General features: G+C 35.3%; 1 protein-coding gene across 2 annotated transcripts; it reads right to left on the bottom strand.

The window, feature by feature from the left end:
- Positions 1–26,569, bottom strand: LOC136040291 (eukaryotic translation initiation factor 3 subunit G-1-like). Of its 2 annotated transcripts, none has more exons than XM_065724535.1 (6): positions 26,302–26,569; positions 19,487–19,679; positions 15,318–15,519; positions 12,515–12,707; positions 8,265–8,488; positions 1–158 (listed from the first exon to the last, which is right to left on the bottom strand). In XM_065724535.1, the coding sequence occupies exons 1-6, from the start codon at positions 26,449–26,451 to the stop codon at positions 5–7; spliced, it is 1,116 nt and encodes a 371-aa protein (XP_065580607.1). In that variant the 5' UTR covers positions 26,452–26,569; the 3' UTR covers positions 1–4. The 2 variants fall into 2 exon arrangements, with proteins under 2 accessions (XP_065580607.1, XP_065580608.1); XM_065724536.1 differs by having other exon boundaries at positions 8,270–8,488; positions 26,302–26,568.

Genomic DNA, 26,569 nt, shown 5'->3' with positions numbered 1-26,569 from the left:
TCAGCTAAAAAGAATTCTTGGGTAGTTTTACTATAAAATTTTGTTTATGAAACTTTGAACGTTTGAAAAGAGTAGATATTATCAACGAAACATCTGGCTTCACATTAGAAGGGGTTTTCTCAGGCATTACAACCTCACCACTAGCGCCGATAGCTGGCCTGAAATAAATATATTGATATAGTGAATTCTCTTTGTATAATGAAATGAAATATGCAAAAGTAAATAATTAGGTAATGAAATGAATGATTAGAATGATTCAATCCACCTGCTGACCTGAAATAAATATACACTGAAATAGTAAATTTTTTATGCATAATAAAAAGCAAATTTATTTTTCGTTTCTATAAACTTTCTATTAACTGATATCTATTCCATCAGTTGTGAAACTGATATAAAATTTCTCTTGAGGCATAAATAACAGTTCAAGTAGGAATATATGCATCCATTAGATAGTGAAAAACAATGACACAAAACTCTAAATATTCCGATCAAATATACTGCACTTGTACTTGGATCAGGACACAAGCTATGTAGCCCTCCCTGGCGACAGGACATGGCAGACTATTAAATTCCACAGGTTGCTGTCTTGGGTTGATAGGGCGATAATTTTGCGCCATGAAGGGTTCTATCTGCGGCCATGTCTCCGGAATTCGCCAATCGACTCGAGGTCAGATTTGACGGTGCTGAGCCAAGTTTCGGCTCATCCTCCATGTCGTTTCCTCCAATCAGGTGCTGGTTTGCAGCGTAGGCTTTGCTTTGTAATAGTCAAGGCTGGCCTTCGGCAAACATGGCCGAACCAGGGCAAGCGGTGGCATCGAATGATAGTTGTGATGTCGTACTTCTGGTCAAATCATTGGCGAATGATCGTACTTGGGATTCGTTCACTGAGACGTCGCCCCAGTATGCTCCTCAGGCATCTGTGTTAAAAATTGTTGAAGGCGTGGACCGCGGCAACTTTCAAGGACCATGGTTCGCAGCCATAGAGTAAGACAGATCGGACTAGGCGATAGTAAATACAGATTTTTGTTCTCCGGTGGATTTCCTTCCTTTTCCATATCAGCTTCTACAGTGTGCGAAGACAGCGTAAGCTCATGCAATGCGACACTGGATTTCTTTCTACATTCACCGTTGATGTCAATGTACGATCCGAGACACTTGAACTTATTGACAACTTCAATCTGCCTTTGGTTAAGGGTTATTAAGGTAGAGGTTCAATCCGGAGCATTAGACATACCTTTAGTCTTGTCATAGCTTTAGTTTAGTGTGATATTAATCTTGAGCTTTTCGCTAAATTCGCAAGGTATCCTCTATGGCCCGTTAGAATTATATCAGTTGGTTGGAAATATTTGGTATATCGTTAAGGATCTCAAGATCAACAGACGGTAGCGGAGATTAACCTACTTAATTTCAAATCAAATAAGAATGAAGCTTCGAAAAAAAAACTACGAAAAATGTTAAAAAAGCTTTTGATGAACTGAATCTAATGCCTGAACAACTGAAGTTTATGAAAAGTCACCTTGAATCTCTTGGTGATAAAATACTTCGGATTGAGCGGCGTAGAGATGATATCGAATAAAAACTCGAGACTAGATTCGCTCATGCTCAATGGCGTTAAACAAAACCCGAATTCAGATCTGAAAACTACCACGTTAAATAGTCTCTGAGGAACGATGGAACTCGCCAGAATAACTGATGCTGACATAAGCAAAGTGCACCGATCTGCACCGAAACCGATCTGCACCGAATTTATGTTCGGTCTGATTAAATTGCCCCTGTACTGATTACATTCCGCGACAAGGAGATCGCGAGTAGTTTTTACGCAGCTAAGAAGAAACATACAAAAGTGGTGCTTTTGCTTTGGAAAATCTAACGCGTCAGCGGCAGGATATTCTTAACGCAGCTCGTGAGAAATATGGCAACAATTATGTTTGGTCTGATCAAGGGCGTGTTTTTGTTCGCCTTCCCATAAGAACACTTCACTTAGACTTTGGCCAATCGAGGACATGTTTTAGTATTTATCAATTTCTTTTTCTCTCTTTTCCCCCTTTTTTCCTTTTTCTTGTTTCCTGTCTATGTTAATGTCATTAAATTTGAAAAGTTCCATTTATGAATAATTTTATCATATGATTGTGCCTTATGAATTGAAAACTCTTTTACCATTGTTAATCCCTTGTTCAAATTATGCCATTAAATGTCATAAAATTGTAATAGTATTTAGACCGACGTTTACAGCTTCAGCTGTTTGAAAGTACCCCTTTTCAAGCGGATAAGTTTTTGGCATCGAATATTGCGAATGATGTTGCAGACATAAATGTTAAACCATGGCGATATAGTAAATATGTGGATTTTATCAGCCCGGATATAGATGTATTGGAGGATTTATACGTCTTTCACAGTGGAATTGCCATATTACTTCATCATATTTAGAGGTATCGAGTTTTCTAGAGTCTTGTGAGGGTCGAATTGATATTCTTGACGTCTATGAGTCTTTTCTTGCCATAGATAGTCTTCTCTCCTCGTATTCTTTTCCAGGTTATTCACTGATTTCAAAAGCTAGAGCTATAATGCAGCGGGGGAACTTGCTCTCATACTGAAGGAGCGACTAAGATACAGGGAGAGGGATGATTTGACTTGTTGGATTGAAGGTAAGATTGAAACTGCTACAATAGAGGTGTAAATAGAAAACAAAAAGATTTTGCTTTGCCTGGTGTATCCGCCTTCCGATGCTGTTCCTGAGGAGTTCTTTGAGAGTATTGAATGTTTTATGAGTAAGAGCGAGTAATTTAGATTGTATTTATGCAGGTGATTTTAATTATAACCAATTACATCTGAATGGGGTGAATCTTGACTTTTTTTTAATTTGATGATTTTGTCTAATTCCTTTCCTACAGCTGGATTTCTAACTGATCATTCAGCAACTTTAACTGATAATTTTTTTGTGCCTGGACCTTTGATTTCTAAATGCGCTTGTGATGTTCTGATTATACAGGGATCTGATCAATTCCCTATAGTTTGTTCATTCAAGTCTTTGAGTAACAAGAAGTCGAGAAAAAGAATGAAAATAAGGCAACCGAAGTCGGTGAATTTGAGAGGATTTCAAGAGGCTATTAGCTGTATATCATGGGATGAAGTTTTAAAAGAAAAAGAAGATGCTTCAGTCGCTTTCGATAAGTTTTTAAATGCGCTTTGGCCGGTTTATGATTCTTGTTGCCCAATAAAAATTGAGAAGAAAAGGAAAAAAGCTTAGAAAACCATGGATTAATGTTGCAATAAAAGAAAATATTGAAGAAAGAAACAAGCTTTACCGTTTGTATCTTAAATCTAATACGCAAGAAGACTTGGAAAGATTCCAGCGATCAAGGAACTTGGTGAATTTTCTGAGGAGATCCGCTGTCAGAAATTATTATTCTGAAAAGTTTAGTGAAAATGCTGGTGATACGAGAGGTACCTGGCCTATTATAAATGACACATTGAAGACTGGGAGTAAAAACTGTAAAATTGACTAAATGTGAATGGAGGGCGAGTGGTTTAATCGAAGCATACTGCTGACGAGTTTGGTAAATATTTTTTCAAAGATTGAAACTTTTACTAAAAGTGATACTGCTCAGTCTAGTGATGCGAATACAAGTGAAGTCTTCATTGATGAAAGAGGGTCTGGAAACGCAATGGTTATCGAGCCCTGTACTATGCTGGAACTTGAAAAGGTTATTAAGACATTTATGTCAAATTCTGCCGGGATAGATAGCCTAAGTCTTAAAGCTGCTGGATGCTATTTATTACCAATTGTTTTATTTTTGATTAATCTTTCAATGGAGAAAGGCCAGTTTCCAAATTCTCTAAAGCAGGCAAGTCGCCCCACTGTACAAGGGTGGAAATAAGCAATGGATGGCTACTTGGACACAAATATCAATCCTACTTTTAATTTCAAAAATTTTTGAGAGAACTATGCACGGGCGCCTATATAGATATCTTGAGTCCTTGGGATCGCTATGCAATATTCAGTTTAGATTTCAACAGGTCATGCGATGCATCATTTAGTTGATAATATCAACAACTGCATTTCAAAGGGGAAAAATTCCGTTAAAAATTTTACTGATTGTAAAAACTTTCTATACGGTTGATTTTGAATTATTGTTGGTAGACTTAGTAAATTGGGTATCAGGGATAAATATCTTCAGTGGTTTAGATCCTATTTGCATGGAAGATCAATACGTGTTGCGGTTGGTGATACTACAAGCGCTGCATCACAATTAAATTGTGGATTTCCATAAGGATCTGTTTTAGGACCACTTTTATTTCTAGTATATGCTGATACATTAAGATTTTACCTTCCTGGTGTAATTCTTACAGCATTTGCAGACGACACAGCAATATTTCACGGGCGCCTTTTCTCAAATTTTTGAGAGAACTATGCACGGGCGCCTATATAGTTATCTTGAGTCCTTGGGATCGCTATGCAATATTCAATTTAGATTTCAACAGGTCATGCGATGCATCATTTTAGTTGATAATATCAACAATTGCATTTCAAAGGGGAAAAATTCCGTTAAAAATTTTACTGATTGTAAAAACTTTCTATACGGTTGATTTTGAATTATTGTTGGTAGACTTAGTAAATTGGGTATCAGGGATAAATATCTTCAGTGGTTTAGATCCTATTTGCATGGAAGATCAATACGTGTTGCGGTTGATGATACTACAAGCGCTGCATCACAAGTAAATTGTGGATTTCCATAAGGATCTGTTTTAGGACCACTTTTATTTCTAGTATATGCTGATACATTAAGATTTTACCTTCCTGGTGTAATTCTTACAGCATTTGCAGACGACACAGCAATATTTCACGGGCGCCTTTTCTCAAATTTTTGAGAGAACTATGCACGGGCGCCTATATAGTTATCTTGAGTCCTTGGGATCGCTATGCAATATTCAATTTAGATTTCAACAGGTCATGCGATGCATCATTTAGTTGATAATATCAACATTGCATTTCAAAGGGGAAAAATTCCGTTAAAAATTTTATTGATTGTAAAGGCTTTCTATACGGTTGATTTTGAATTATTGTTGGTAGACTTAGTAATTTGGCTATCAGGGATAATTGTCTTCAGTGGTTAAGATCCTATTTGCATGGAAGATCAATACGTGTTGCGGTTGATGATACTACAAGCGCTGCATCACAAGTAAATTGTGGATTTCCATAAGGATCTGTTTTAGGACCACTTTTATTTCTAGTATATGCTGATACATTAAGATTTTACCTTCGTAATTCTTACAGCATTTGCAGACGACACAGCAATATTTCACGGGCGCCTTTTCTCAAATTTTTGAGAGAACTATGCACGGGCGCCTATATAGGTATCTTGAGTCCTTGGGATCGCTATGCAATATTCAGTTTAGATTTCAACAGGTCATGCGATGCATCATTTAGTTGATAATATCAACATTGCATTTCAAAGGGGAAAAATTCCGTTACAAATTTTATTGATTGTAAAGGCTTTCTATACGGTTGATTTTGAATTATTGTTGGTAGACTTAGTAAATTGGGTATCAGGGATAAATGTCTTCAGTGGTTTAGATCCTATTTGCATGGAAGATCAATACGTGTTGCGGTTGATGATACTACAAGCGCTGCATCACAAGTAAATTGTGGATTTCCATAAGGATCTGTTTTAGGACCACTTTTCTTTCTTGTATATGCTGATACATTAAGATTTTATCTTCTTGGTGTAATACTTACAGCATTTGCGGACGACACAGCGACAACAATGGCAGAGACGAACCTTCTAGATCTCACAGTTTCCGCAAATGATGTCCTGCACTACCTGAATACATTTACTAGTCTCAGATTTTTAAGTGTTAATGGTAGTAAAAAAAATTATATGATTTTTAGCCGTACCGGTTTTGCAATAAATTCTTTAGATAGTATTTGCTTTGGTGGTACTATCATTAATCAACTTTTAGTAACGAGGTATTTGGGATTTTTCGTTGATTGTAATTTGATTTGGAAGAAACAGAGTGAAATTATATCGTCCAAGGCAGCAAGAGGCCTATGCTTACTTTGTCGTTGTCGTAATTTTTTCCAGGTTTCAGTTTTAAAGATTATTTACGGTACGATTATCCAACCTTATATTGTATATGAGTGTGCTCTTTGGGCAAGCAATTTATATGCTAATTATAGAAGAATCCAGACGATCCAGAATAAAGCAGTTCGTCTTTTGAGGGAATGTGCTAATTTTTGTGATATATTTGTATCACATTTTGTTTTTCCCATTTTAATATTTTGAATTGGATCTGAATTGGAACAAAACACAGTGAAATCATATCGCCCAAGTCATCAAGAGGCCTAAGTTTACTTCGTCCTTTTCGTAATTTTATCCAGCCTTTAGCCAACCTTATATTGTATATGGGAGTACTCATGGGCAAGCAATTTTTATGCTAATTATAGAAGAATCCAGACGATTCAGAGTAAAGCAGTTCGTCTTTTGGGGGAATATGCTAATGTTAGTGATGCACTTTTTTTGTTTCCCCATTTTCAAATTCTGATTGTTGGTCAGTTACGGGATCGCCAGTTATTAATACTGGTATACCAATGTTTGAATGGTATTTCACCAACTTGGTTTGTGGATATTTTTTCTGCTAATTCTGATTATCGTTCTTATCATAGTAGGAATGCAGATAAGCTAGTGATGAGAAGAGAAATACAGCGAGATCAGCTAATGTGTTTCGTCATGTAAGTATAACCCTCTAGAATAACCTCCCAGAACATCATTATAGACTTGGAATCAATTTCTTCATTTAAATCACAGGTCACACAAATCACAAAAAGTTTTTACTTGGTCGAGATACAGGACGAGAGCAGGTCCCTTGTGAAGGTTTTAGTTTTTTTCTTTTCTTTCTTTCCCTCTCTCTTTCTTCTTTCTTGTTCTTATTATTTTTCTTCAATTTGTTTTAGTATATTTATTTATGTTACGATTATATGAATTAATTAATTATTTTAGTCACTACATAGAGGTTAATTGACCTTCTAGTAGTGGCTATATTTGTTTAATTTGATTTGTTGTTTGTAAATTGATCAATTAAGGAATCTCATATATTTGTTCTGGGCTTGGCAAACGGACTTGTACAGATATCAACAGATATACTGACGATCACTATATATTTGATCAAAATACTTATCATTTTTTGTCATTTCTTTTTCACTATCAAATAAAAGGGTTTATCACTACTTGAACCGTTATTTATGGGTCATGACAAAAGGAATGTAGTATTCGAAAATACCCAATTCCTCTTGATTACCGGAGAAATTTTGGGTCTATGCCTTTGATCTAATTAGAAAAATGATTGCATTAATTCAGTCTACTTACTGGCCTGAAATAAATATAATGAAATATTGAATTCTTCTTGTATAATGAAGCTAAACACGTTGAAAAGAATAATATGGTAACGAATTAAATGACTAGAATAATTCAATCTCCTCTCTGACTTGAAATGAATACAATGAAATATTGAATCCTTCTTGTGTAATGAAGTTAAATATGTTGAAAAGAATAATCCAGCAATGAAATGAATGACTGGAATAATTCAGTCTCCTCTCTGACTCTGAACTGGCCGAATAAATGTACTGAAAGTTTCAGCTCCGTTGCTGAGTTCCGCCATATTAATAATGTAATAATTATAATTTAAACTCCCAAGGAGATAGGAACTAAGATTGGGCTCCTTTTCCTTAGCCAAGATTGCTTTCAAGGACTGAAAACTGACCAGAGAATTGACTTTTGTGCATATTTCTCATCTCCCCGTCAACAGCTTCTGGTCCCTTTCCTTAATTATGGTAGTAATACATTGCTTGTTTATATTTTATAATTATCTTATTTGCATTTATCAATTTGTTTATATTTTAAAATCTAATAGATAGTACACTAACTCTAAACGGCAGTTACAGATATTATCCTTCGAATTGCATACGCGAGTGCAAGATTAACTCAAATTCGATGGCAATCGGAGATCGAGCAAGTACTCTCTGATGTTGAATCAGTCAATCAAAGTCAAATCAAAGATTTGATTTTCACTGTTCTTGGTAATTAAGAGTGTTACATTCTGAAAAAAAAAACAAAAGTTAAAAAACTTTTTTTTAAGTTAAAAAATTAAAAAATTTAGCAAAAGTTAAAAAAGGCTGATTTCAGATAAATACAAGACTTTCTACAGATGACTTTCGTAGAAAGATGACTTTCTACAGTTCAAGTTCCCTACAAGATACTGAATGATACCTTACAGCGGCGATACGATTAACATAATCATCTTCCGCCACCACATCCATATCTGGATCATCTAAATGAACAAGACGACATTTCATAGGCAAACCATCCAATTGTCTATTGTTGTACATTTCTATGGCTTGGACAGCATCACTGCGACGAACAAACACAATCTCAGCAGTGCCAGGACGATACATTTTGGCCATCTTCAAAGGCCCAATGTCGCCAAACAACTCCTAAATCATAGATGGTACTTTACTTGACATAAAAATCGTAGTTTGAATCATAGATTTATTACCTGAATATATACCAGATCATGGTTGCAGCGCCAGCTGCAACCTAGTAAAGGACGTACGCATCTAAAATGCGCTTCTAGAATTTCTGCGCACGGGGCAGGTGTCCCCACTATCCCTACTCTAAGACCACCTCTAGGGGGGGAGAGGGGTCAAACAGAGCAACCAAACCTGAATACACCCATGATTTGAATTTTGGATTTCCCTAAAATATCTTATTAAGAAATGTGCCTGCTTATCTGCACTGAAATTATTTCAGATTAAATATTTACTAATTATTTTTCAAATTAATTAACCAACAACTTAATGTCCTTGATACGTGATTGACAGAACCGTACTGGATTTGCTCTCTTTGGGGGAGTTGGGGGAGTGGTTCAGTGATTTGGCGAGTTTGGTGCTTCTGGACGTGCTAGGACGATGAAAAATTGGTAGGCGTGCCAGGGAGCTGAACAATTTGACTTGATAAAGTCGTTTTCCCAGCTTCGACCATCTGGGGGGCTAAAGGGAGAAGAAAAATTAGAAAAAATTAGGTATTTATAACTTACGAGTGGGTGATCGGATCTTAATGAATTTTGATATTTAGAAGGACATCGTGACTCAGAGCTCTTATTTTAAATCCTGACCGGCATTAAGCCTCTTATTCTTTTTTTAAATTAATCTATTGATTCATAGAATTTTGTTAGAGCTCATACCATATGATCTCTTGGCCCTTAGCTCTTCTTGTCTCGTCACAAGCGCCATATGAGCTCTTAGCTCTTGTTGTCAAACCCAGTACCCAAAAACACAACTTTGGAAAGTTGTAAAATATTTGTATATGCTGTGTTTTATATATTTTTTAGTTACAACTCGAAGAAATATTCTGAAATGTAACCTCGATCCTAAATTAGGCCTAGGACAGTATTTTTTTTTTCAAGCTCCTAAATTGGATATTTTTGATGCTGGATCCGTGACAATCCTAGCTATAGATGCTTAAACTCATCCAATCCCACTAATAGACTTGTTAATGACATAGATCAACAAGTTTTAATACTTTGAGTGTTAATATTTTTCACAATTATAATATTTTCCAACGCATGAAACTGGAGAAACTTGCAATGAGCAGCTTTGAAGACTACCCATTTGGGCTTTGGCCAAACGAAACAACACACAGAAAAGGAATTTCAGCGTCGAAACACAAGTGGTTCCCTGGAAATTTAGCTTTATATTAAAAACTTTATATAAAAACATTATATAAAAATATATATAAAAACTTTTTAGTTTATATAAAAACTTAGAACTTATGAAACGTCACCCAACTATGGAAGCTTTCCTAAGCACAAGGGTAATAGAATAGTACTTTATTATCAAGCAAACTTTCACAAGATAAAAACTGCTGAACTTGTTTCAAAAAGTCAGCTAGACTACATTGTGGTAAAAAAAAAAAAAAAAAAAAACATCGATACATAAGTAAAATATTAAAATATTGCCTATATCGATGAACCAAACTGGCCTGTCAAATAAAATGAGTACAATGAATAAAAAAAGTACACAAACATAAGTATAAATATGAGTAAAATAAGTAAAAGTAAGTAATATAAGAAAAATGAGGACATGAGTAAAAATAAGTACATTATAAAAAACATACAGCGATGAATCTAACTGGCCTGTCAAATAAAAATGAAAAAAAAAAAAAAAATCACATCAACAATCCAAATGACATATTAATGTGATGCAGTACGATTTTAATTTTTTTATAATTTCAATAAACGCTGGACGCTTAGTTCTTGCATTAGTAGGATTTAAAACCGGGACTTTTTTGTGCTTTTGATCGGGGTAAACGAGGCTTTGAAGGGCAATAAGGGGCTGAGAGGATACATTGAAAGCGTGGGTTACGACGCAGATTATTTCTGAATTTGGTATAAAGAGTAACAAGTCGGGCTGCGAAGGTAGGAAGGCAGAATTCCTTGAGGAGAACGTAAGGCACTTTTCCTTGACCGTAAATAATTCTCAGGGCTCTCTTCTAAATAATTTTTAGCCTATCGGACTGATCCACCGTAAGACCAAATGCCACACCGGGCAAGCATACTCAAGCTGTGGACGGACAAAAGATACACAAAGACGGAGGAAATGAGCTTTTGGGCATGAAAATTTAGCAAATAGCTTAAGGAGAGACGGAAATGTACCAGCCTGTTTAACAATAGAGCAAATGTGGGTCTCCCATTTCAAATCGCTAGTTAGTGTGGCCCCTAAGATTTTAGTTTTTGTTGTAACTATTTCATTAGGTATTGGGTTATAAATGATGACTTTGATTTAAGAAAACTAAAGGTTTAAATATGAGCTTTATTTTTGTACAACGTCTTCGAGAATGTCACTGCAATGCTCTTAATAATTCTTCTGCATTTTGCGAGCAATGACATGTCATCCACAAACTTATATTGATCGGCTGATTCATTAGCAAGATTGGTAATCATTACCAAAAATAATAAAGGACCTAAAAGCGTACCCTGCGGAACTCCGCAAGAAACAGGGAGTGAATCAGAATAAACATTTTTATACTTAACAGCTTGACTAGTATTTGACAGAAAAGATGCAATGATATTGACTAGAAAATGGGGTGCATTAAATTTATTCAGCAATTTTTCAACAAAATCATTATGACTAACCAGATCAAAAGCCTTTGGAGCTCAATTAAAAGAATATTGAGCCACATATCTGGCTCGTCAAGTAATTTATATATAGTATCGAGGAGACTGACCAGGTAATGTGTCGTTGACAAACCTTTCATGTTTCCAAATTGCGGTTCATCAATTAAGTATAAGGATCGTCTTTTGAAGCCAATCTACTTCAAAAATATCGTACATTTTTACAAAATATTGGTGTTAAGGTAGTTGGTCGGAATCCATAAAAATCCAATCTAACACCTTACCTCTGTATGGGTGTAATGTATCCTTTTTTGCAGCACTTAGGGAATGAGCCACTTCTAGTTATTGCATTAAAAATATTTGAAAAAGGTTTTGATAACTTATCAGGAAAAGCTTTTACTAAATCAATTGGGATGTCACCGGGACATATTGAGGTTCTCTTTAGTTTACTTATTTTTGCCTCAACATCAACATAATGTACTACAGGGATATCCTAGTCTGGTGTTGGGGGTGGGGAATATTACATTAGAGAGCAGGGAGGGTTTGTACAATAGCGGCAAGGTGTTTATTTAATGAGTTAGCCGTAATTTCAGGAGGATAATTCATATCACTATCCCTCCTCCTGCTTGCGTCACATATTTTATCAATTATAGCGTCTTATTCTTTCTGAATAAAATATCAAAAGAGTGTGTTTATGGTAATGAACGTAACAATGAACTATGTACCAAAAGCTTCCCCCACTGAACAATTGAAATTCAAAAATTAGATGAAATCTCTCAGAAAATATTGCTATCGTATTTAGAGTCAAAACAAACATTAAAACTAACTTTCCTTTTTTCCCTCCTTTTTTTTAGCACAAAAATTTTAACCATCCAATACTCTTATCAAACATCTAGACCTTTATATAAAAAATGAATGGAAACTAAAGCTTAAAAACTGAAGAGTGAAACTAAATTTAAAAATAAAAAATTAACTCAAGGTTTAAAAAGACAAAGATTTGAATTTTAAGACTAATTTAAGACAAAAAGAATAGAAGGATTGAAGGCTAGAAAGACTGAAGTTAATGAAATCTAAAGTTGAACAAACTAAAATAAAAAAATAAAAAAAGATACAATAGCCTTGGTTTCTAAAAGTAAAAAAGAAGCATTAAGAGCTTAGGAATAAATGTTTATTTTCTTCTCTGAAAAAAAAAAAAAATCCATTGGTAGTTTTTATTGTTTCAATTTGGACGGATTATATTACTTTATAATTACTGCTATTGTAATTATTACAAATGATTATTTTTATTAGTTGATACAACTGGCAAAATTACGAATATTATTCACAATTGCAGTAATTTGATGCCTACTTTTATATCAGCTTCAGTAACATCTCTCCCAAGGTTAGAGACCTGGACCCTGTGGCCATCAGAAGAAAGAACCTCCAACCTAGACCTGACATCACTGCTGCTGGCCGTGGCAACTGGCACTCGCTCTGGCAATCGTTTTGACCTTTTGGCTGCTTCTAAATCCATATAAGCTGGCTTGTAAACAGTTCCACGACTAAAAATATAAAGACAATTATTCACAAAAGATGCATTTTTTACAGGCCAAGACTCATCGAGTACGGACTCAAATTTCCTTGGATTACAAGCCAACTGAGGTGTGGGCTTTACGAAATTTAGGTATTATCATGGTCTGGTCCTACCAAGGGGTAGGGACATTAAGAAGCCTACTTAGGTGAAAGACACTCAAATTTTGACCTTTTGGCTACCTCTAAATCCACGTAAGCTGGCTTGTAAACAGTTCCACGACTAAAAATGCAAGGACAATTGTATTTTGCATGAAGATGCATTTTTTACAGGCCAAGTCTCATCGAATAAGGACTCACATCCCCATGGAGCACTAGCCAACTGAGGTGTGGGCTTTACGAAATTTAGGTGGTATGTTGATCTGGCCCTAACATTGAGGGGGGAGGGGCTTTGATAAGTGTATTGTACGTAAAATAGACCCAATTTTTGTGGAGAGTCCTTCTAATGTAACTTGGAGAGAAGAATGTAAGTTGCATGGTGGAGGAAGCGACAATGCCTCTGAAATATGACAAAATTATTTCCATTAAAGAATATAAACGAGTAGAATTTCAAAAAATGGATTTTAACAAAGATTAAATTAATGAAAAGACGTTAACACAAAAGTCAAAAGATGTAGTGTGTAGCCAGACAGATCATCCATAACAGCAGACATAACTAAATATTCGGAGGAAAAAGATTTACCATTTTCAGATTAGTCCACTGAACCCCTATCCCTGCAAAAAAAGGTGGCCAAAATACAGCTTTAAAATGTCCAAGAAAGCAGGACTGGGCTGGGAATGCCAATAAATTGCAGATATAGGCACACACAGATCAGACTCCCTTGGGGGAGGGGGCTATATTAGAACATTTCCCTTAAGAGGAGTGTCAGAGATGGGAAAGTATATTTTTATGCTATTATTTTCCATTTTTCAAGGGTGCTCCCTCTACTATTACCCCGTGAGCGGGCGATCGGGCCCCATTCTTGCTCCTTACCCGTTATAGTCTCATAGTGATCTTACAGCAGTGCGTGGAGAGCCTTTCCCCCTCTAACTGCCAAAACTGGCTGAATGCTGTTCCAGCTGCTTTATCGCACTCACTGAGCTTCAAAAACCCATCAGATACATTATTACTATTCTGTTTTGTCTTTTGATAAAGCTTGTATCATTTTGAACCGATATGATATATATAATAGAAAAAATAGATATATAATGACAGAAATAGAAATGAAGAAAGGAAATAAGAAATAAAAATATCAAAATTAGATTAAAAAGAAAAATAGGAACAGCAAATTTATAATAGAAACAAAGAAATAGAAATATGCATCAGAGAAATGATAGATAGAATGGCAATTAGATGATAGAAAAACAACATGGATAGACTGATAAATGAGGAATCTTGAAAATTTGACACTAAATAGCGCAGCCTTACCCACCAAATCTAGAAAAATTCGAAAGTTGAAATTTAATTTGTTTAGATTGATTCAACCTGAAATACTTCACCAGGTTAACATTTGCTGTTCTATATATTAATTTAGAGTGTCAGTGAGTGAGATATGAAAACAATGGCGTGATACTATAGTGCGGCTAGTTTCCCTAGAGAACGTAAATCGATCAGTCAGTTGGTTTTTTTGGATATCCATACGAGGGTATGCGTTTTTTCTTAAATGTAAGCGAATATATTTCATTTTTAGAATCTGCATGCAGTCAATAGGTCTGACTAAAAGATTGCGATTTTATTGCCTTGTTTAATGGCACGGGGATTGAGTAGGAACTTTTGGGATGTTTTCTATTTTCTCGAGAGGATAAAGGAATTAAAATTTTTGAGGAGGGGCAAATTATTTTCCCCTAGTTCTCACAAAATAATACACGCTACGTATGTTTTATGCCTGTCTTCCGAAAGAATCTTTGCCTGGTTTCTTATAAAATAAACAGGGTTATATTAGTGTGCACGACACAGGCTGGTAAAAAATAAACAAATAAAAAAAAGAAGTAAACACAACTATTTTTTTAGGATTAAATAATTAACTTAATGATTTTTTTTTTGCTCGAGAACACTGAAAGGTTTGTATAAACGCTTCCTGAATGATGCAAAGAGACACTAAAGCAATAAGACACAAAAAAAAGAAAATAATAACTGCAATTATATACGAGATTACGACAAATATATAGACTAGGCTCACTTAAAACGATTTATAATAAAGACAAATCTACTGACTGCTCCCCACATCAGGTATATATGAGTATTTATAAACTCATATATACCTTCGTTTACTTGTCCTGTTTATTTCTTACAACGTTTTGATATGGAACTAGAACTCCATTCTTTAGGAATTAATTTCCCATTTTGTCCTAGTTCAGTAATTTCTGACAAAGTATTGAGGAAATGCTTGAACAGATTTTTGTATTCAACTAGACTAGAAGACTGGTTCGATGTTAATATTTGATATTTATACCTGATTGATGCCTTTGATTGTGGCATTTATTAGTTTCATTTATTCTATTGTTTGTTTGTTTTTTTCCTTTGTAGTGTTAGTTTGTAGACATTTAGCAGTGAAATACTTGTAAAGGTTTAATCACTTAATAAAATCATAATCATCATATACCTTTGTTGATACTGCAGCAGCTGATCTTGATAATCCATTTCATGTTTAGTGGCCAATGACTGATTCTGTCGAGTCTGAAGACGTGTTGCATAGACATCTTCATTCCTTCTCGTTTCCAATATTTGATTAATCTTTCTGTATGGCTCATTGACAATTGGGGAAGACTTCTGGCGAAGTCCAGTTGCTGCAGCAAACGCATCGGCTGAAAGAAGCATTTATGCATTAAAAAAAAAAAAGGCAGCAGACATAGCACACATGTACAAACTGAGAACAGTAGAAAAATGTGGGGAGGGGTGATTCCTCCAACAAAATACCTTAGAGAAGCTTCTATAGTGCTTATTTTAGTTTTTTAGTGTTTAGTGGCCCAAGAAGATTTTGTAATAACTGGAACAGATCTTTGATAAAGTCCAGTTGCTGCAGCAAATGCATCAGCTGAAAGAAGCATTTCTGCTTTAAAAAACATCAATTATTGCATATACATTGAGACTGAGAATAGCGGATGGCAGGGGGGAGGGGGGGGGGTAAAATCACACAAAAGAATATCAATGAGAACATTCTATTGCCTTTATGATTAGTTTTTAGTATCACAAGAAGTTTCATTCACTCAAATCTCCTAATTCTGTTCTCCCGAACACACTTATTACAACCAATTGCATGACTTTTTTCTTATTTTGATTGATAGTGCAATTGATTTCAGTAATTCCTTATATAGACAGTTTATAAAGTAGATTTCACTTTTTTTTTTAACTAATAAGTCTGCTAAGTGAGGATCATTTACTGTGATCAAAATGTTCATCATTTCTACCAAAATACATCTGTGAAGACCATGGTCCGAGGGCTACTCACTGCCATTATAATGATCAGCTTTTCTACGAAACTGCTACTGTGTGATCTTCACAGAGATCATGGTCTTCTCTGAAGATCACTTAATGTCATTAAAATATTCACATTTTCTTCCAAAATGTATCAGTGAAGACCATTGTCCTCTGTGAGGACCACTTACTGTAATCAAAATGTTCATCTTTTCTATAATAATGCATCTGTGAAGACGATGGTCCTATGTAAGGATAACTCAATGCCATCCAAATGTTCACATTTTCCGCCAAAATGCATCTGTGAAGACCATGGTCCTCTATGAGGACTGCTTACTGTCATCTAAATGTTCAAATTTTCTACCGAAATGTATCTGTAAAACCCTAGTCCTCTGTGAGGACCACTCACTGTCATCAAATGTTCACCTTTTCTACCAAAATACATCTGTGAAGACGGTAGTCCTGTGTGACGACCACTCACTGACATCAAAATGTTGTAGTCTGTGAAGACTGCTTATTGTCATTAAGATGTTCACATTTTCTACCAAAATGCATCTTTGAAGACCATGATGGTCTTCGATGAGACCACTTAGTGTCATCGAAATGTTCATATTTTTTTTTTACCAAAATTCATCTGTAAAGACGATGGTCCTCTGTGAAGACCCCTGAAAGTCATCAAAATGTTCACATTTTCTACCAAAATGCATCTGTGAAGACCATGATGGTCTTCGATGAGGACCACTAGGTGTCATCGAAATGTTCATATTTTTTTTTAGCGAAATTCATCTGTGAAGACGATAGTCCTCTATGAAGACTCCTTAAGATTATCAAGATGTTCACCTTTTGTACCAAAATGCATCTGTGAAGGCTACTTATTGTCCATCAAAATATTCACATTTTCTACCAAAATGCATCTGTGAAGACCATGATGGTCTTCGATGAGGACCACTTAGTGTCATCGAAACGTTCATATTTTTTTTTTACCGAAATTCATCTGTGAATACGATAGTCCTCTATGAAGACCCCTTAAGGTCATCAGAATGTTCACCTTTTCAACCAAAATGTATATGTGAAGATCATAGTCCTGTGCGAGGACAACTTACTGTCATTCCGTTTTATCATCAATAACAATCATTGTTCCTTGTAATTTTCATTCCAAAACATAGGATAACAAGAATTTGTGATCCATATCTATTATTCTAAGTGCAGAAGATGCTAGAGCATTAGTGTTTTTTAAAATGTAAATATGAGAATAAAAATGACTATGAAAATTGGATTAGTTATTAGTTATTTATATTATATAGTATTATAAGGTTATAGGATTATAAGAGATTTGATTAGTTATTTTTCATCATTTCGCTGTGAAAATAATAGCAAATAATGAATAATCATAAGCAACAATTGGTTTCTGTACAATCGGCTTTCGTATGGAATGTAGGTGGAGCTTAAAAGAGGTGGATGTCTCTAAAAATCTGTCCTCTCTCTCCTCTTCGACCAAGGTACCTACCCCACAAGTCAAAAGTGGTTTAATTTATTTGAATAGACAGAATCCCACTTTCTGCTTCCAATCATACAGCTCAAAATCCTTTTATGTTGAAACAAGGCAGCACATGCACCCCCCCCCCAGATGATGGGGGAGGTGTTACTGCTCTGTTTTGGTTTGCACAATTATACCAATTGAAAATACATGCATGATCCCAATTCAAATAAGGTGCAAATGTCTATCTTTCTGTTAAAAAGTTGGCAATGAGAGGCAGGAGGAGGGGGTCTGAGAAGGGTCGATGGTGACTGTGTCCCTACAATCACACAGATTGAAAATCAATGTCTATTTCTGATTTAAACAAAGTGTTTTCTCTTTATCTTTCTCATAAAATAGCTGGCAATTTGTCATTGGGGTCTTCAATCATACAGATCAAAATCCGTTTATAGTTGAAATAAGGTGGCAAATACACAACTTATTGCCAGAGAGTTGACTTAGGGGGGAGGGGAGAAATGTTACTACCCCATCTTGGTTCACAAAATTGTACCAATTGGTAATACCTGCATGATCCCACTTCGAATAAGGTGCAAAATGTCAATTTTTCTGCTAAAAAATTAGCAATGAGAGACATGGGGAGGGGGGATATAGGAAGGGTTGATGATAAAGTTGTCCCTACAAACAGATTGCAAATCAAGTCTATTTCTGATTTAAGCAAGGTGCTAGCTGCTTATCTTAATCATACAATAGTTAACAGTTCGTCGTTGGGGAGGACTAAGTGGATCTTAGACTTACCTCATTTTTATACCATATCAGGATTAAGTTCATTTTTCACCAAATTACGACTCGGCTTTTTCTGTGTCAGGAATTGCTTCCTCTGGCATCAAGTGTATTGGGTGTTCTGGGTAAATTTTAGAATTTTTCCTGAGGGCAACCTGAACCCAAATATCAACTATCCCTAGACAATGATTACCTTGGGGTAAGAAGGTTCAAGGTTTTCCTTGAACCCCCTTACCTATATATATATATATATATATATATATATATATATATATATATATATATATATATATATATATATATATATATATATATATATATATATATATATATATATATATATATATATATATATTAAATTGAATATACTTACAACCCGTTATAATACACATGAAAAACGGAGTATAAAGTGAATAAACGAAAAGAAGAAAAAGAAAATAACATAAAAAAAAATGAACGACACTTCATCTTACATAAAGCAATTGAAACATACAAAAGAAATTGCTTGTTCTGGCATCAAGTGTATTGGGTGTTCTGTGTAAATTTAGAAAATTTACACTGATAATAACCTGAACCCCAATATCAACTATCCCTACACAAAGGTTACCTTGGGGTAAGGGGGTTCAAGGTTTTCCTCCCATAGGAAATATAGTTTATAACACGAGAAAATAGCTCTCTAAGGACATGCCCTAGAATGGTGTTGTCCTGAACAGCCTCAATCTCAATATGTATAATTTACCCCAAGGTAACCTTTGTATAGGGATAGCTGATATTGGGGTTCAGGTTACCCTCAGCAAAATTTTTAAAATTCACACAGAACACTTAATATACATATATATATATATATATATATATATATATATATATATATATATATATATATATATATATATATATATATATATCATATTTGTGTACCACAAGTTCAAAATAGCCCAACACCAAACCAAAAAACCCTATAGATTTTTCTAGGGTCACTTTCTTTAGAAGAATGGAATGTGGTTCAGCGATGGTAATTAGGGGGGAGGGAGTAAGGGGGGCATATTTAAAAATGTAAAATTAAAAAAAATTAAATAACAAAAAGAAAAAAAAAGGCTCACCTTTGGTATTTCTAGGTTGCAATGGCTCATCATATCTATCATTCGAGTCATTCAATGAAGCCAATGTTCTTGGCATTCTGGCAGTATTCTTGTTCCCTTGTAATTGATTCTTCAATGTCCTAATCTCAATCTTTCCTTGTTTCTGCACAACCGCCATTCTGCCACTTTTTGTGATGTGGGTATCACCTCCAAACTAGAAAGTAATATATATATGAGGTGAGAAGGCTATATAAAATAATAATGGCTAAATAACAGCTAAATAATTATGGCTTCTGCACAACCGTCATTCTGCCACTTTTTGTGATGTGGGTATCACCTCCAAACTAGAAAGTAATATATATATGAAGTGAGAAGGCTATATAAAACAATAATGGCTAAATAATAATGGCTTCTGCACAGCCGCCATTTTGCCACTTTTTGTGATGTGGGTATCACCTCCAAACTGGAAAGTAACATATATATATATATATATATATATATATATATATATATATATATATATATATGAGGTGAAAAGCTATAAAGAATAATAATGGCTAATTATTCCTAGCTACTCTAAGCCCAGGCACAGGAGAAACAGTCCCAGCCTCTTATCCTCTTGTTGTTCCTGATGGTGATTTAATTAAATAGACTAGTAGTAATTGCATCAGGCACGTAGGCAGGAAATTTTTCGGGGGGGGGGGCCAAAACCTTCAAAACAGCAGATATAAAGTAGCACTTTTTTATTTAGTAACTAAATAAAGGCAAAAAGCACGTATGTCAGAAAATACAGATTAACTTTATATATACTTTAAATCATAACCTTCGAGCAGAGCTAATAGCAAATTTTTCCAAAATTTCATCAACTGATACGAGAACATCTCTGTGGACATTCAAGAGTCGGTCTTCACTCATCCGACTGCGAAGATACGTTTTGATCCTTTTCATCGAAGAAAATGACCTCTCAACACATGCTGTAGACGTGGGAATGACACAAAAGATGCTCAGTAACCTGTGAATATTCGGAAATATTTCACGTTTGCACTCAGCCAAGCTCTGCACTGCTGTCTTCGGGAAAAGACTGGGTACTACTTTCAGCCACTTAGCTCGCCATAGTTCAAGCTCAGCCATCACAGCGGAGTCTGAACTCGTTAGATCTGAGGCATATAATTTGATCAGTTCTTTAAGATCGCTGCTAGGCTGTTTCACAACAAAAGATGGTATTCCGCTGAGGCCTTTCAGCGTGACCTTGTGCTTTGTGAATCGAGATTCAAGTGATTGTATTAGCTGATCTATAGATGGGAGGAAAATGGAGACGCGATAGTAAAATTCTATATGTTTTTCTGCCGGGATATCACTTGGGATTTTGAAAAGGTTCCTCTTTCGTGGCATGACAAGAGTAGCTTCTAGTTCTTTGCATAGCCTAGTTGTTTCAAGAAACAGCTGATCAAACCTTCCCTCAGTACTATTTCGGATTTCTTTGAACATTTCTGTTACACTTTCGATGCACTGAATGCACATAACCATATCTATGTTTTCAGACTGCAGCAGCTTAGATAGATTCAATGTATACCCAAGAAAAAAATTCCATTACAATGAGGGTCACTATGTAGTCTAAGCTCAGGATGTTGTTGAGCAGACTTCTGGCTTTCGACAACATTACCGAGTCCCCGTCTCTCTCTATCTCCTCTAGGGCCTTAAAGATAGGCACAATCAACTGTTTCGAGATCTGAATAGCATCATGTCTTTCGACTCACCTAGTTTCGCACAAGCCTTTAAGATTAAGTGCAGTATAAGTTTTTAGGATAGCGCTTCGCTTTGCACTAAAGTGGAGGAAATTAACTGTTTCAAGAATTACCATCATACAGTGCTTGATTTCAGCTATTTTGATCTGATCTTAACGGAAACTGCACTGTCTAATTATATACTCCTAACATTCTCTAAGCAGAATTTCCAAGTCCCTAACTAAGAAATGCGAAATTTCCAATGGTACATTGTTTTTTATTATTATTACTTTTTTTGCTAGTGTATCAAACAAGCAATTGTAGAAATTCTGGAGGAATCTCATTTCAACATGTGTTGTTAGCTCTTTAAGAGTATTAAGGCATAATTTAGAGCTGTTGCTCCCGGGATTATGGGTGCCATTGCATCCGATCTTTCAAGTATTTTAAACAAAATGGCGATTTTAAAACGCTGATTCAGTGGAAATTGGGTATATAAAGACCCTTAAGGCACATTTGTTGTTGGTCGATCTATTCTCCAATCGTTTTTAGCCAGAAAAAGGAACTAGAAAAAGAGTTCGGTTGGGGGCAAGAAGACTGAAGCATCAAAAGTACGTTTTAGGCTCAATTTATGTTCATAGCAATTTAGAACCAGTGATTAATCTATTATGTCCCACTGAAAGGGAAATTAAATTGATCCATTAAAAGCTGTACTTTATCCTGAAAAGGGGGGATAAACGCCCTAATATCAAGGATAATTCTATTTTGCTGTGGAAAGACAAAACTCTCTTTACAAAAAAAAAAAAAAAAAAAAAAAAAAAAAAATAACAGTACAATTGCTAATTAGGGGATTGGTTTGAACAATGTCCGAATGCACCCCCCTGTAGTTGTCCAAATCAACCCCACCCGAAAGAAAAAGCCTGAAACCTCACCTACGCCTCAGAACTTACAGATGGCGCCAAAAACCAAAATCAAAACAACTTAACGAAGTCTAAGTTAAACATGTCATGCATTAAGAAAGCTAAATGTTTATTAATATAGGCTTAATTAAATCTCAAATTAAAGAAGATACAGGATGCCTTTTCTTGTTTTTTTTTCAGTTTTTTTTTTAAATATTTCCAAAACGACTGCACGAAGGGTAACAAAACTACATACGCAAATAGAATGCTAGATGGCAGGTCTACAGTGTTTTTTTCCTTGATTAGCAGACAGCACTGTAGGGAGAGAAGCGCTTGTCCAGATTCACCACGCGTCTGAACCAGCCCCACTCTCCCCTACTTCAACCCTTAACGCCCCTGATATGGAACTCTTTTCCAACCTGTTGGCATATATACCATGTGTGGAACTCTTTTCCACCATGTCAGCCCTTAACTCTCCAGGTACAGAACTCTTTTCCAACCTGTCGGTAATTATGTATCTAACCTACTTTCACTACCTTCAAAGTTTACACCAACCCCACTCTCCCCTACTTCAAAGACAGTAAAAAGTTAGACAGAAAATGGGTTAATAATTGGGCAGTGACTTGACCGGATAATTCCATGCTGTAGAATCATAAAAATAAGGCTTCACACATGATTCTTAATAAATGTCCTACTTTTGCCAGAAATCCCAAGAAACCATGTGGAAATTCAGCATTTCACAAAATTTCGGGGGGGGCGGGCCCGAAGGCCCCTCATGCCTATGTGCCAGAATTGCATATATTTTCATATTCATGAAAAAAAAATTGACATGTACTAGGTTCTTTGTTGAAATCTGAGATGATTTGAGCAATCAAGAGCATATCTAGAGGGAGAGCAGGGAAAAAATAAATACAAGGCTAAAGCTCCTCTCCCCTCCCCAAGAAGACTAGGGCCAAAGAAAATGCCTTTAATAGTGAAATACAACTAAGTATTTGCTAATTGCAATATTTCACTTTAAATTTTGACAAATGCTACAAAATATTGAAACTTAACAAATTAAATGTGTCCTTTGTTATTTGTTGTGACTTTTGTGCCTTATATTTTTTCCTAGCTTGAGAAATCAGTGTAAAAATAATTGAAATATGCATTAAAAACAAGTAATTCCTTTGAGTCAAATTTCAAGTCTTATCTTCGCCCCCTTTTTTCTTTGTTTTAGACAAATGTAAAAGCAAACAACACCCTAGATTATTATAAAACAATAATATTGGTAAACTTCTCTATAGTGGTTATACTGCAGCACATATAAATTAACAGTGATGAAAAAGTGCCAGAATTTCCCCCAATTTTGAGCATAATCGTGAATTCATCTTGATGCTTCAGTTCTGATTCCAAGAATACTTATATTTTTTTAATAGTATTGATAACATAAGACTCAAGGTGGCCACACATAATAACAAAATTAACATTGTTAAATTTATTGATTCTGGTTATTATACAGCATAAAAATTAATTTGGCCCAGAATTTTCCCCAATTCTGAGTATAATCCTGATTCCCCACAGTGATTCCTGCAGAACAAATCCCATTATTTTCTTGGTGAACAAATTAAGAATTAAAACATGATCCTGCAAAAATCAAACAAGCGAAAAGGAACTGATCAGATTCAGTTTAGAATTGATGTTTCTAAATCTGATAGGGCAAAGCTGTATGAAGAGCTTCAAGCATGGCATGCCAATTGCCAAGGAGATCTAGTAATAAAAGGTAACTTGTTCCAAAATAGGACATGAACTAAAAGTCCTTCAAGAACATGTAAATAGCATTAGATAGATAAACTACTATTTTCACAAAAATGACGTTAAACGTATGTTTGATTCCCTAATTCATTTGTCCATGCTTCTTCATACAACAAAGCAAGGTATCAACCCATCAGTTATACATGTTTTCAGGGATTTATATAGGAATCTTAAGAGTGTGTTTAAAACTCCCATCCTGTTTACCCCTGCAGTTGGGTTTTCATCAATCCCAACACAACTGCATTTATTCTTGTGTGAAGCCTGACTCTTCAAATCCCTTGAATATGCCTGTGATTCCTTAGTACCTTATCTATATTAAGAAAGGAACTAGACAGAGAGCTTTCATTTCCCTAACCTGTTCAATAATTGTGTCCTGGATGCTCAGGCAAAATGTCTTCCTTCTTGTATTCTTGGGTGAATCAATGTGTCTCTTATTTATTATGCTGATAACATCTTGAATATCTGCCATTCAATACAGCACACTCAGCAGAATTTCAAAATCCTCAAAGATGAATATTCAAAAATCAGGCTGTCTTTTGATCCTGAGAAAACCAAAGTTGTCCTTTTCAATTGGTAAAATCCCTCTACTTCTCTCCTAAATCTGGACAGTTCTCTTATCAAACCCACAGACTAAATACCTGGGCCTTCCAATTGATGCATCTATCAGCCACACACATTGTTTGCTGATTTCTCAAGTTGAGCATAAAATTACTATTTCTTTTGCTGGAATCATAAAAAGCAAACTATGCTTCAACCATTACATTCTAGCATCCATCTACAATGCCACAGCCCTTCTGCATCTGCTTTACATTGCTCCTTTCTAGAAATTTTTACAGTTACAGATAAAAAGCACATACAAATCTTCTTTGGATTTGCTAAGTATCTTTTACATTGGCCTCCTTGGACAAGAAACCATAAAATTATCCATTTATATAAGCATGCCAACCCAAATATTAGTAATAATAAATCACTATCCCATTTTCAAAGAACTTTTGAGCATCCATCGTCATCAATTTGTTGAAAATTCAAATGTAATAGAATTTTCAATGTGTGTGTGTCCTTTTTCCTCTTTTTGTTTCTTTAGTGATTACTCTGTCTATTGTACCTTTTTTTGACTGGCAATAAATTCTTCTAACACCAACACCATGGTTTTAGCAATAACATAGGCAAATTCTGTTTTACACTTTGGACCTAATAACACAATGGCTAACTATATGATCATTAGCCCCACCACAAAAGTAAGAGAGCAATTAGAGAGCAGAGCAGAAGAAAGGGAACATTGATGATAAGCTTAAATTCCATAGCCATATTCATCATGCTGCTTCCTGTGCAAGTTCTAGTCTTGAATTACTAAAACAGAATATTAATAGCAGATAGGGGCCTATATTTATAAAGCTATATAAAGCTCTCATGAGACCTCATCTCAATTTAGGTAGGCCTATGTGTCTTGCTGGTCCTTCTTATTGACAAGATGTGAGGCTCATTGCTGGTCATGTAACAAGATGAGCAAAAAAATGAGTATGAAGTCTTGCATCAACCTTATATGAGGACCACCTCAGGTACCTCAAACTACCCACTTTTGTTTACAGATGCTTGTGTATTGATATGATGCTTACTTACAAGCTCTAGAATGAAAAGTAAGCAATTTTTGGCAGTAATCTCAGTTGCAGCCAGCATAACACAAGATTATACTCCAAGAAGCTACCAAAAGTCAAGCTCCCTATCAAGAACTTACTAATCATTCTTTTTGAGAAGAGTCATAAGACCCTAGAATCAACTGAAAGATTCAACTGCTCCCTCTATCTAGTCCTTCAAGAACCAAATTGACAAGGAGCAGGAGAAGAAGCAGTGGAGATTTGACTGGCAGTCATCAACTCAAGAGCACTACAGGCCTGGAAGACCTTAAAGCTCTCACATGGAATAAGGTGATATTCACTTTATTTGTAAGTCAATAACACAAACTGCAAAATATTTTCCAAAAAATTTACAACAGAGAAAGAAGTGAAAATAAGGGTTCTCCCCCCACAAAATGTGTTAGCTAGGATTATTCTACATATTATGCAGTAAGAATCAATTTTTAAGACGTTTCCTTATGTACTGCTGGAATCTTAGGCTTATACTAAGTCCCAACCATCCACCAGTAGGCTATCTATAGCAAGGGTGATTCTATTCCAGATTAGACACCATCTAGCCTATCTTATCCAAGATCTCTCATGTTTAAAAAAAATTATTTTAATAAAAATATTTGTCGAAGATTAGGCACCATCTAAGTGCTGGGGGTATTAACTTGCAAATCAGACCTTATCAAAATATCATTTTGATTTATTGACTAGCCTGGGATTTATTGACATTACTTCAAGTTCTCATTTAAGTTACTGTAAAGGCTTGAACTTCTATAATTTGATATAAAATCAAAACAACTTACCGATTTATTTAATCGTTTTTCCTGTAAAACAAGCCTGGCATCCTTCTTTTTTGACAGATGGACCAGTCTGTCCCTGGCATCTTTGAAACCAGTATGCTTACGGCCACTTATGATTTCTCGAGCATCTTTTACTTTTCGAGTTGGAGCCATTTCAGAGCAATATTCAGCTATTTACAAATTTTTACTATCAATTATTCGTTTATTTACAACTAATTTTGCAAGTGGGCCATTTACTTTTTAATTTATTTCTTCCGCAAATGATGAATAT

Source organism: Artemia franciscana, chromosome 20, assembly GCF_032884065.1.
Source record: "Artemia franciscana chromosome 20, ASM3288406v1, whole genome shotgun sequence".
Taxonomy (NCBI): domain Eukaryota; kingdom Metazoa; phylum Arthropoda; class Branchiopoda; order Anostraca; family Artemiidae; genus Artemia; species Artemia franciscana.
This window is presented reverse-complemented; position numbering and strand designations above follow the sequence as displayed.

Excerpts from the sequence above, each read along its gene's own strand:
- LOC136040291 (XM_065724535.1), bottom strand. The coding sequence starts at position 26,451 with ATGGCTCCAACTCGAAAAGTAAAAGATGCTCGAGAAATCATAAGTGGC. Across the intron at positions 15,520-19,486 it reads GCAACCTAGAAATACCAAAG|CCGATGCGTTTGCTGCAGCA; the intron begins GTGAGCCTTTTT and ends TGCTTCTTTCAG. Across the intron at positions 12,708-15,317 it reads CTGCTGCAGTATCAACAAAG|TCGTGGAACTGTTTACAAGC; the intron begins GTATATGATGAT and ends TTATATTTTTAG.